Below are 13,403 nucleotides of genomic sequence, written 5' to 3'. Positions count from 1 at the left end.
AGTATGTGTTTGTCTGTGTGTGTATGTATGTATGTATGTACAGTATGTGTGTGTGTATGTTCCAGCATCATGTCCAAATGGCTAAAGATATTACCATGAAACTTGGCACATGTTACTTATATGTCAACAACAAACATAGGATAGGTGATTTAACCCTTACTCACCCCATTTGCCAGGGGCGGGGTTTAGGTTTAAAGTCCCATACAAGTCAATGGGAAATATGTGTTATTGCATAACTTCCAAACGGCTGGAGATATTTCGATAATACTTGGTCACATGTTACTTATATGTCCACTTAAAATATAGGATAGTTAATTTAACCCTTAACTACCCCCCCTTTGTGAGGGTCTGGGTTTTTGTTTAAAGTCCCATGCAAATCAATGGGAACTGTATGTTCTCACAGAACTTCCGTATGGCTGGAGATATTTCAATACCTGGTACACATATTACAGGTCGGGATAGGAGGTCGGGATAGGAGGACCGGGATAGGAGGACCGGGATAGGAGGGTCGGGATAGGAGGTCGGGATAGGAGGTCGGGATAGGAGGTCGGGATAGGAGGTCAGGATAGGAGGCTGGGATAGATAGACTGGATAGGAGGATGAGATAGGAGGTCGGGGTAGGAGGTCAGGGTAGGAGGTCGGGATAGGAGGTTGGGATAAGAGGTCGAGATAGGAGGTCGAGATAGGAGGACGGGATAGGAGGTCGGGATAGGAGGTCGTGATAGGAGGTCGTAATAGGAGGTCGAGATAGGAGGACGAGATTGAGCTAGGAGGACGGGATAGGAGGTTGAGATAGGAGGTCAAGATAGGAGGTCGAGTTAGGAGGAAGGGATTGGAGGACGGCATAGGAGGTTGGGATAGGAGGTCGGGATAGGAAGTCGAGATAGGAGGACGGGATTGGAGGTCGGGATAGGAGGTCGAGATAGGAGGTCAAGATAGGAGCTCGAGATAGGAGGACGGGATCGGAGGTCAGGATAGGAGGACGGGATAGGAGATCGGGATAGGAGGTCGGGATATGAGGATGGGATATGGGGTTGGGATATGATAACAATATATGAGGACGGGTTATGAATTTAAAAGCTTCCTCCTTTGTTTATTTTCCTCCCAAAAAAGGATTGGTAAGGAAGAAGCGGGCAACGCTGGGTACTACGCTAGTAGTGCTGCGGAATCTGTAGGCGCTATATAAATAAAATAAAATAAATAAAATAAAATAATAAGATAAAACCAGATTACCTTTTTAACCATGTCACTGCCAAGGATGTATGTAATACCTCATGAGGTTAAACAATTGAAAGGACTAGAATTAAATGCAGAGAACTTAGAGCTTGCTAGTCTGGGCATGCTGGGAGTAGTAGTTTGCAACAGCTGGAGGCACACTGGTTTGCAACAGTGCCTTAAAGAGAACCTGACACATTGAATAAACAATGGTATCTACCTTATCTTGTATGTATATCTTGTAGGGAAGTATTGCAGGTATGAATTTGTATGCTATTCATTCTCTACTTATTCTAGGCTACCCAGTGACTTACAACTATCTCTATCTGCTTGCTCATACACGGAAGGCTGTCAATCACATCGCTCTCCTCTGGGTCCTTTTGGTAACTGATAGATTTCTGCAGTGTAAATTACTTGTGGCCCTTACATAGGACTCCGCTAAGGGCATAAAGGGAAATATAGGCTGCAGGTTTGCACATGAGACTGCATAAGGGGAACTACATCAGAGCAGAAGTAGCCAAAATGGTGTATGGCATATCAACTAAAACAGGTATACATAAGAGCCTCTGCATTATTTTTTAACAATAGCCTAGGCTAACATATACAGCACATAAGTGCTTCTATAAGCAACCTTCCTATTTATAAAACTTTCACTACCCTACTAGTATATTCACTGGTTAATACTGTAAAAATGCCTTTATTTGCACAAGCTCAGAATTAATAACCATGTAAATGCATGTAATGAATGATAATAAATCCACTAATCTGTATAGTACTGGTTGTATTGAGGCATGGTACATCTGATGATGCAGTTTCTCTACAGGATAGATCACTGCTAATAAAAGTTAAGACGGAACAAATTAGCTCGGTCTCAAAGGAAACACTGATCAAATTCAATCTTTATACCAGAGAGATAGCTTTACATAAAAGGATTGTATTTGACTTGAAAAGCTTTGTTTTATACATATACTTAAGTTGCTTTTATAAGAGCATTTTCAGGCCAGGACACAATGTCTCAGTTGGTTGACCGTATTCAGTCTCTCTGAAGATTGATGCGATAAACTAGAAATTACTTGACTGAAGCATTGAAGCACGTGAAACAGTCTGTAGCCTATATCACGGCCCTGCACCTACTTTGCCCTCCATGGCATCCTAGCCGAATTTGTTTATGATTGTTTCTGCATGGATCTGCAATAGACATTTGGAATATTATGAACAGATCAGTTGGTGAGTGCAACATTTCTACAGTCACTTATGAATGATTGACCATTTGCATTGTGATGTTGGCATTCATGAATCCCAGTAACATTTGTACTTCATATTTATTCTCTCCTGCCACTTGCAACATTAGGTTTCATCTGCCAAAATTTAGTAGCATGCACCATAAATGTGTACTGTGCTGAACAATAAGGTGCCAGCTTCACTGTAATTAGCAATATACCTACCAACACTGTAAGGGTGCACCATTTTTTTTCTGCTTATGGCCACCAGATTGCACAATTTAACCACTTAACAACCACAGTACATGTTTTTATAGAGGGCCTTCAGGGGTTATGTTCAGTTGCACCAAGAGGAGTGTATTCCAACTTGATTTTACTGCTGTAAAATATTACAATTTAAAATAAAACGTAGTTGTGTTTGGTAAATAATTGCTAAAATTTTAGAATTTTGCATAAAGGGGGAGATTTATCAAAAGCTGTTTAGAGAAATATTAGAGCAGTTGCTCATAAGACTGCTTCTTTCTTTTTTTAAATTTAAAGAAGCACTCTGGTTGCTATGGGCAACTGCTTATTTTTTCTTTAGCGTAGATTTTGATAAATCTCCCCCAAAATGTATTATCTATTCAACTGGATGAATGCGATATGTCTGGCTTCCTAGACTGAGCTGTCCCAAGGTAAGGTCCTACCAGAGAAATATACAGTTGCACAGATTAGGAACTAAACATAGTACGTCAATCAAAAAAGCCATGTGCAACTATTAAGTGAGTGCATATAGACATAGGCTGCTGTCAGGCATGCACAAGAAGAACTTGGCATTCCAGAGCAAAAAAAAAGTGCAAGAGCATTCAAAGATAAAGGCTGGTGAACAGGAGCTAAATTTAGATGGATAGAAATTGACACAGGCCAGTAGCATTTACACATGGCACAGCTGCAATAGACACCTATGTTGCACATAAGTAGTACCCTTTTGTAGTGCAGCCCTAGTATGAATATTCGGAAGCCTATATGGGTGAGGAGAGTATGACATGGTAGTCATATCATAGAGGAGTAGAAAGTTGGGAAAGATAGATCCAGAGATGCCAGTAAGTGGGGATGTGTGTCAGCCAGAGGGATGTCTATTGTTAATAGGCCATTGACTGTTTGGCTTTACCAACAGCCCGTCCAGTCCTAAGGGAAGAATTGGGAAATATATTTCCACGGTGCAGGATTTTACTCCACCTCTACTTTTATTTAGGTGTCATTATCTGTATGAGCTTGGAGGAAGGTTGTCACCAGGACTCCACTGGCTTATACACTTCTTTAACTTCATGACGTAAAAGGTGAACTTAATGACGTGCACGAGGAACTGTAATGGGACAATTGTGTATTTAGGATGAGAGATGAGTCAGAGAAGTGTAAGCCACCGATAAAGAAGCCAAACCTTTTTGTGTTCACTCCACTTTCAGAAAGGGTTAGTGTGAGGGTTAATGTGGGGTATGGGTGCATGAATGAGTCAGTTAAGGGCCGGAAGACAGAAATGGATATAGCTCATCATATGGGGTGAAAACAACAGAACTGAGAGGTACACCAGGTATCTACATTGAGTGATATATCTTTACAACTATGTGCTCCTCTATGGCCATATGTTGTTCATATGTTGTCATGTCTTGTACATTTTTGAACCAATACCATAACTACATATAAAGCTTCAGACTGGAATCGGCATGGTGTATATAAATGTATATTCCAATTGTATGTCTTATGACATGTTATCATGCACAGGATTATGTAGTTGCCTAATATTATTTTTGAAATTTATAATTCAATTGTATGAGTTCTAACATATTATTATGTAATGGCTTACTATTCCCGAATATCCAGTGTTCTGTCTCCTCTCTCATCTCAGCATTTTGTATAGTTTTGTTTATTTTGGTCCATGGTTATGCTGATTTTTAATCGAAACTAATAAAGAGTAAATGTTGATATAGTGTTGTTCTGACCCTGCAGTGAAATCAATTGTTGTCACTAGACATTTATTATTATCATGGCTGATACTGTGACTAATTCATTTCAAAATAAAACTGAATAATGTATTATCCATTCAACCCATTTATGAAAATAGGCCAATTTCCTATTATATCAATAAACAAATGCATCACTACTCAGCTCTGTCAATATGAAGGCTAGATTTGAGTGTACTTGTTTGAGAGCTGGAAAAGTAGAACTACACTGTCACTTATAGAAAAAACTTTATCTATAGAAACATACAGAACAATAATGATCCTTTCTTATTCCCCATACCTGACTTAGCATCTTCTTCTTGGTTACCGCCTCTTGTCCCCTGTGTCACTTGTTCAATGATCTGCTTAAGATGATGCTTGAAGACAGCAGTGGAAAGCTCCTCGCAGTCACACCCCAACACACTGGCGGCCTTGTTTGCCCACTCAAACCTCATGAACTGTTTCCTGCCAACTGAAAAAGAAAGATGTCATGCTTATTAAAATAAAACATTTAACAAATAGTATTACAAATTACCAAAGATAGTTTTCCTGTGTTAAAACTCAAGTTTTGGAAGAGAATATATTTCTCTTAAAATGATGTCTGTATTAATAAAAGTAGACAGTACCTGTTTGTTTGCAACAACAATGCATATATTACCCTATCTTATCAAAGAAAGAGTAGAAAGCTTATGCCTTGTGTCTCGTCTAATATTTGGCATAATATGTGATTTGTATCTCGGAATAATATTCTTTTAACTATGCCCATGTCTGTAACTGTCCTTGGTGCTGAAATACAAGGTATTTCAAGGTAAACTTTTTAAAATGATGTTAGCAATCATCCACAAATATAATTGTGTCCTTCACCTAATGTCACGATCACTCTTCTAACGAAAATACATTATGACAAAAAAGTTTATTCTTCTAAGTGGATTTCAGTGAATAACACTGAATAATACTGCTACTTATCCCAGGCCTTAGAAACCGTAGAGGGTGTGATGATCTTTGTGAGACAGCTCCTTCTCAGTAGAGACATCAATTCATGGTAATAACTCACAGTACACAGTAAAATGTGCTAAATTCACACGTATTAATTGCCAGCCCTGAGAAATCACTAGCTTGTCACATACAAGGAGACTTCACACTTCCACCCCAGTTGGTAGAAGAAGGGAGATAATTACGGGAAATGGCAGTGTCATATTGGAACACAGTGCTAAACTGCTAGTCTATTACTGTGAATGGAAGACTATTTAGGTGAGAGGGTAATGAGTAAATGATGAACACCCTGAGGGGAACACGTTGGCATCAGTAGAGCATTCACCTTTAATAAAAACATGACAATAAAAAGGGAAGAACCTTGTAGTTTACCGAACAAATTACTGTGTGCACCGCAGCCAAATGACTAAGGGGGAGATTTATCAAAACCTTTCCAGAGGAGAAGTTGCTGAGTTGCCCATAGCAACCAATCAGATCACTTCATTCATTTTTGAAAAGGTCTCTGAAAAATGAAAGAAGCGATTTGATTGTTTTTGATAAATCTGTACAGTATAGTATATGGGACATTGCTCCTTAAAGGGGTTCTCCACTGCCCTGTGTTCCAGAGCTCCGCTTGCAGCATCCAGACGCTGTGTGCGGGCTTCCATGATCGAGGTCGCCCCCTCGTGATGTCACGCCCGCCCCCTCAATGAAAGTCTATGGGAAGGGGGCATGACAGTGGTCGCACCCCCTTCCCACAGACTTTCATTGAGGGGGTGGGCGGGACGTCACGAGGGGGGTGGCCTCGAACACAGAAGCCCGCACACAGTGTCCGGAGTAATAAACTTCTGAACGCTGAGAGCGGAGCTCCGGAAGACAGGGCAGTGGAGAACCCCTTTAAGAGATCAGCTATCATTTCTCAAATTCATCTGGGAACATGAAAGCTTAGCTGTGATTGGTCACTGTGGGTAAAACAGACAGTTTTTAATCTGGGCCATAATGCGCCAGTGTCCTGGTGAAAAGAAAAAAAAATCAAATGTTTGCTCCATCCCTGTTTTCTGCAAATATGTGTGACTATTTACACTGTGCTCACCACTTTTTATAAAGGGGATTACATCGAAGGGGGTGTGACCTCTTGAGTCCAACCACATTTACTATAATTCATGCCAGAAAACTGGTGTAAATTGTAGCTGAAATCTATACCTGCCCATAGCTGGTAAAGCTTTTAGTCTGAGGCATATGGGCAGTCACAGGTGTGACAAAGTACTTAAGAGGTTTTCGCCTCCTAACATTACTATTGTAAGCTGGGTCCTACTTGGTTACGCATTGATTGGATGCATTGATGTTTTAACATAAATATTATAATGGAAAAGTAAAACAACTCCAGCTCATCACATGTACTGTGAGCAATCTCCAAAGAAGAAACATGTGCTCAGAGGAATGAATCTTTATTATATCTTCATCAAAACCAACATTACAAAACAAAACACCAACCAGGCTCCAAACTCCATTGTGCTTTTCATGGAGTGAACCACTCACCGCCTCATGTAGTTAGGCTGGGTTCACATCAAGTTTTCTCCCATACGGGACCGCATACGGCAGGGGGAGCTGAAACCTCGCGCTCCGGTATGCCTTTCTATGCGCTCTCGTATGTAATTTATTTCAATGAGCCGGCCGGAGCGAAACGTTCGGTCTGGTCGGCTCATTTTTACGCCGTATGCGCTTTTACAACCGGACCTAAAACCGTGGTTGACCACAGTTTTAGGTCCGGGGAAAAAGCGCATACAGCGCAAAAATGAGCCAACAGGACCGAACGTTTCACTCCGGCCGGCTCATTGAAATAAATTAGATACGGAAGCGCATAGAAAGGCATACGGGAGCGCGAGGTTTCAGCTCCCCCTGCCGTATGCGCTCCCGTATTTGAGAAAACGTGATGTGAACCCAGCCTTAGCTGGAGTTGGTTAGCTACATCCAAAAATAACATAACCAAGTAGTACCCAGTTAACAATAGAATTTGTAAAACACCCAAAATTTGGTCTGCAAGAGTTTAGTTGTAAGGGGTACATGGTAGCAGTTACACCCAGCCCCCCCCCCCCCCCCTCCCAAATTAAACAAAGAACTGCCACATAAGAAGACACCAATACTAGACTTGCAAGCAGTAGGGTTATACGATGCTTCTAGACAGTTACTAAGCTTTTTTGTTCACTATAGTAGGTTTTGCTGTTAATTATTTAATCCAAAGATAGTAAATTTTTGCCAACCCGCTGTATAGATCACCAGCATCCCTCCTATAACCTGGACCAAGGTTCGGACTTGTTAAGAATGTTACTTCATAATCCAGTTTGAACATTGGAATTAGGTTGAAATGCCATAAGATGGGCTAAGTAAAAGTCTGGGACAGAAAAATAAGGAAGGTTCTTAGTGGTATAAAACCAAAAGTTTGCAGCATTACTATTTTAGAGGATTTCTTTGTTGTGTCTGTTGATCACCCTTCCAGCCCCTGAGAGAGTGAATGGAACCCGTTTACCATGGCAATGTGGTACCTTGGCACCACTGTTTATCTTATAACTAAGTAGACAGCACCTTACTGTATCTCTCATAATGGTAGGGGGAATACGCGATTTAAACAAGAGGTCTTCACAGACATGTTCACTAAGCATCCTCTTCCCTGCCTGATGCTGAAAGCCTGTGAGACATTTTGCAATATTAAAGTCTGCAGAGAAATCAATTGTAAATAATAATATAAGGGCACTGACTCATATAGGTCACAAAATGTCCCTTTCTTACTTGCTGCCTCCATTCTACTAGCAAATGATGACTTTAATGAAAAAGACAGATTTGGGAGGGGATTTATATATCAAGTCAGCTCAATTTATGGGTAAGTGTTCGGAAAAAAAATAAGCTCTTGCTCCAGAGATTTTTCTCTTGTCTGAGAATATGCTCATAGTCTGCCTTTTGGAATCCTAGCGAGATAAAATGACAGTAAAAAATAGGAAGAACAAATAAAACATAGTTATTGCCTGCACAGTAATACGCGGCTAAGATTTCTGTGCTTAGGGTTGACATTTCTAATGTACACTGTATGATATGTCTTAGAAAAGCTCCCATAGTTATTGTTAGGTATAATACACTTTATCAGCATTAGGAATACAGCACTTTGTATCTTAACCCTTTAAAAGTACTGTACATCTAAAAAGCATCTACAGAAAATGCTTATATTTGCCTGGCAAGATGGAGACCTCATAAATTCCCTTTGTGTATAGTTATAGTATATTACTAACCATTTTTTATTGACGTTTCTTCCACTATTAAAGGGGTACTCCGGTGAAAACCTTTTTTCTTTTAAATCAACTGGTGCCAGAAAGTTAAGCAGATTTGTAAATTACTTCTATTAAAAAATCTTAATCCTTCCTGTACTTATAAGCTGCTGAATTCTACAGAGGAAATTCTTTTCTTTTTGGAATTCTCTCTGATGACATCACGAGCACAGTGCTCTTTGCTGGCGTCATTATAATAATAATAATAACTCTTTATTTATTGTTGTCCTTTGCGGGATTTGAACCCAAGGCCCCAGCACTGCAAGGCAGCAGTGCTAACCACTGAGCCACCATGTTGCCCTTAACATGTCATAGTAGATGTCATCAGTGTTCCAAAAAGAAAGGAATTTCCTCTGTAGCATTCAGCAGCTAATATGTACTGGAAGGGTTAAGATTTTTTAATAGAAATAATTTACAAATCTGTTTAACTTTCTGGCACCAGTTGATTTAAAAGAAAAAAGGTTTTCACCGGAGTACCCCTTTAAAGGGGATGTCTTCTTTGGACAATCACTTGTAATATACCCTGTTAGAGTATTTTGCTATAAAAGTGTGAGTCGCTCATGAAGAACAAATATTGCTACAAAGCAGATTCTTTAACTATAACTTGCCAGTATTGCTTTACTGGGAGAGTAGTGGATGCATGGAATAGCCTTCCTGCAGAAGTGGTAGCTGCAAAGACAGTGAAGTGAAGAAGTTTAAGCATGCCTGGGATAGGCATAAGGCTATCCTTCATTTAAGATCGGGCCAGGGGCTATTCATAGTATTCAGGATATTGGAAAGACTAAATGGTTCTTATCTGCCAACACATTCTATGTTTCTATGAAAGAAGAGGTGAATTTATAAAGTACATTACTAGTAATCATTAAGTTTACATGTATCTAAGAAATGCAGTGCTCTGAAATGGAAAATTATATTTCTAATCAGAAGTGGTGCCTGAAGTGGATGGTCCTAATGGTAGAAAAAACATGTATAAATGACCCATGAGAAGCAATGTTCAGCAGCAGACGATAGAATATACTTGTATAAAGCAGTGAAAGGCAGCACCAAAAGTGATAGATTAGAATGTAGTACAATTGCATTGCCTGCAGCCCAGATCGATTCGGCCTGCAAGAAGGAAACTGGCTGGCGCTATAGGCAAAATAAGCAGCCGCCTAGAACGCCCTCTTGATGGGGGCGCCGGTCTGCCTACCATAAGAAAGTTAGATAACCTAAATCACTTTTTTGTTACAGTGTGTCACCCTAAACAAAGAGAGTATGCCAGCGTGGAAATGATCAAAGTCCCATTTATTGAGAATAAAATCAGCAACACAGGTAGGTGAACAGGATGATGACGCATTTCAGGCGTGAAACGCGTCATCATCCTGTTCACCTACCTGTGTTGCTGAAACGCGCCATCGTCCTATTCACCTACCTGTGTGCTGATTTTCTCCTCTATTTGTCTGGGATATTGGGGTTGCCATGCACCTGCCGTGCTGTGGACAGGATGTCTAGCTGGTGAACTGATCTCTCCATTTCCCTCTCTAGTGTGTCACCCTAGTAGTAAGCTAATTACATGAGGAGGGGACTTGATACAGTGTGCCACCCCAGTAGTAATGTGGGGCATGTCAAGAGGCGACAAAATTAGCTTTTGCCTAGGCTGGCAAAAATCCTTGCACCGACCCTGATGAGAATAGAGGGTACACAGACTAAACATTCTACATAGACAGAGAAATTGTATCTAAGGCAAAAGGGGGTACATGAAACTTCCCAGGATAAATTAAATGCTGGTTTGTGTGTGAATCGGCAGTGGGCCAAACAGTGGTCTGTACTAATACCTCAAATAACTCATTTGTAGATGAAATACTAATATTAACTGCAAAAATATGACAGTAATAATAAATGAGAATTACAATGAGAATTGAATAAAGTAACTAAATAAATAATTAAATAAATAGGAGAATAAATGCAAGACAAATGAAATATAAAAAGATAAATACCCAGCCTTACAACAGTGAATGGTGGGGGAAACACTAGGAAACATAATACGTTTCCACTGTAACTTAGGCAGTACAGCAACCTTAGTTAGGGCATGTTCACATCGGAGAAGATTTATCAAAACCTGTCCAGAGGAAAAGTTGCTGAGTTGCCCATAGCAACCAGATTGAAAGAAGTGATCTGATTGGTTGCTATAGATAACTCAGCAACTTTTCCTCTGGACAGGTTTTGATAAATCCCCCCATCATGTTAACAGTATATGCTAGGAAAGCTGAAATGGATATCTGTTGATCTATCACATTTAAAACAGTCAGATAGTGTGCCAATAATAATAAATCTCTAAAGAGAGATTAGACATGCTATTTGTAGAAAGGTAATCCTATACTATGTCACGTTGATCTATATCAGTGGTATCCCATTGTGGACATTCAGATGTTGCAAAACTCCCAGCATGCATGGTCAGCACATGATAGGAGTTGAACTTTTGCAGCATCTGGAGGTACACAGTTTGGAGACCACTGGTTTATACCCTTATTCATTCCTAGATCCTAAAGGATTTTTGGACCTAGGAATCTTTTTTTTATATTCTTTGAATATAGGACAGGGGCTGCAAAGTTAGCCTAGTTACTATAATACTTCGCTTACCTATGATTGGAGGCTGGTATCAATTTTTTTTGTCTTTCCCAGCCTACAAAATTAGCGTTGTCTTGGACCTTTACCAGCTTCCTGTGAAGCCTGAGACAATAGATCACAAGTCAGGTGCTAGAAGGGTGCATGGCTGCTTTGTCTGTTGTGTGTAAAGCCAGCCCCCTGATGATGTTACTGGCACACATGGGCGTGCATTCATCATCACAAAGATCCACAGCGTGCATGTCAGGTGATTTCAGGCAAGTCATGTGATCAAAGGTGGCATAGCTGTAGGGGGGCGACCAATGTGTGGGAGGGAAATAAGTCACCTACCACCTTGAAACAAAGGATCCTGGAATTGTAGTCTGAGAGAGGCCACAGAAACTGGAAGTGCAAGATCGTAAAAACAAGCCAACAGCATGAGGGGAGAAACAGGACATGGTCATTTACCACCAACACAAGCAGAGATCCTTGGTAAGCATGACTAGAGATGAGCGAATTTTTGAAAAATTTGATTCAGCTGATTCGTCGAATTTTCTGAAAAAAACAAACCTATTTATTTGCAACAATTCACTATTAAAAATGGCTATTTCTGGACTATAGAGAGCCTCAATAGGGGTGTAGAACACTTTGCCTTCCCGTGGTTTAGTGAACTAATGCGGTTATTCAATATGACATGCAGATTACAGGCATCGTTATTAGAATCACTGCTGCAGAGCGTCTGAATGTGGCAGCAGGGTTGGAAGACCATATGGCATTACAATTGAAGAGATTTTTTTATTAAATTTTTATTTAACCAAGGACCAAGGGCGTACCTGTACGCCCTGAGTCTGGTCAACAAGCGGATCGGGCCTGGCCTCCAACAAAGGCTAATAGCTTGCGACACTGATCGCGGTGCCATGCACTATTAACCTTTTAGACGCGGCATTCAAAGTTGATTGCAGCTTCTAAAGTGAAACTAAACTGCCCCAGGCAAGCTCAGTGGGCTGTTCGGTACCGCCGCAGTGAAATTGCGGCTTCCCGAACAGCTGTAGGACAGTATTAGGGTCCCCCTACCTGCCTCCTGGTGTCAGATCGTCGAATGACTTCTCAGTGCCTGAGATCCAGGCATGAGAAGTCAAGCGGCAGAATCATTGATCTATGTCATCCTATGGGAAAACATTGCTCAATGTAAAAGATCAGTGTGTGCAGTGTTATAGTCCCCTATGATTTTTTTTCTTTAAACAGATCATTTAACCCCTTCCCTAATAAAAGTTTGAATCACCCCCCTTTTCCCATTTAAAAAAACTGTGTAAATAAAAATAAACATATGTGGTACGTCTAAAAATATATTGTTAATTAAACTGCACGGTCAATGGCGTAGGCACGAGAAAATTCCAAAATAGCGTATTTTTGGTCACTTTTTATATAATGGAAAAAATGAATAAAAAGTGATCAAAATGTCTGATCAATACAAGAATGGTATTGTTAAAAAATCATCTGTATGACTGTATGACACTTAATTACTGAAGTCGCTTTATGTTGAATAACCTCTTTAACCCGTTAAGGACATAGGGCGTTAGGGCGTAAAAGTAGGCCCTGATGTCCTGGTAGTTAAGGACACAGGGCATACCTGTACGCCTGTGGGTATTCTGCAAATCATTCAGCAGGCACCCCATGAAAATTCCTGGGGGGTCCTGGTGGGGGTGTCTGCGACCAACGCAAATCGCCAATCAAATCAGATCGGCGATTTGCAGCAATTCCGGGTGAATCGGGTCCCTGGTGACCCAGAAAAAAAGGGTGATAGGTGCAATCCGACACGGCATCTATCACCCTATAGCAGCAGGAGTGAGGTGGCACCGGTTCCACCTCACCTCACCTCAGGACTCCTGCTGTGGGGGTGGCCCTAACGGCACCCGCTACGTCCCTATTCCAGAGGACGAGAGCGGGTACCGGGATTGAGTACCTGGAGTGGGGGCCCCCCCGATCCCCGGCACAAGCGGTGGGATCGGGGCCCCTGGAGCGGAGACAGCGGCAGCAGGCAGGATCCGGCAGAGCAGCAGCAGGAGGTAATGCTGGCCTCCTGCTGTTGCTTAGCGACAACTCCCAGCATGCACAAA

General features: G+C 41.1%; 1 protein-coding gene across 1 annotated transcript in view; it reads right to left on the bottom strand.

Annotated features, from left to right (window-relative positions):
• MYO18B (myosin XVIIIB) overlaps nucleotides 1-13,403 on the bottom strand; it is a 602,318-nt gene that overhangs the window by 443,153 nt on the left and 145,762 nt on the right. Inside the window, exon 14 of the mRNA XM_056518071.1 lies at nucleotides 4,716-4,886. Coding sequence (XP_056374046.1) covers nucleotides 4,716-4,886 — 171 coding nt within the window. The remainder of the gene's footprint in view (nucleotides 1-4,715; nucleotides 4,887-13,403) is intronic.

The sequence above is a fragment of the Hyla sarda genome, chromosome 1 (assembly GCF_029499605.1).
Source record: "Hyla sarda isolate aHylSar1 chromosome 1, aHylSar1.hap1, whole genome shotgun sequence".
Classification (NCBI taxonomy): domain Eukaryota; kingdom Metazoa; phylum Chordata; class Amphibia; order Anura; family Hylidae; genus Hyla; species Hyla sarda.
The sequence above is the reverse complement of the archived record's forward strand: the minus strand, read 5'-3'. Positions and strand labels throughout refer to the sequence as shown.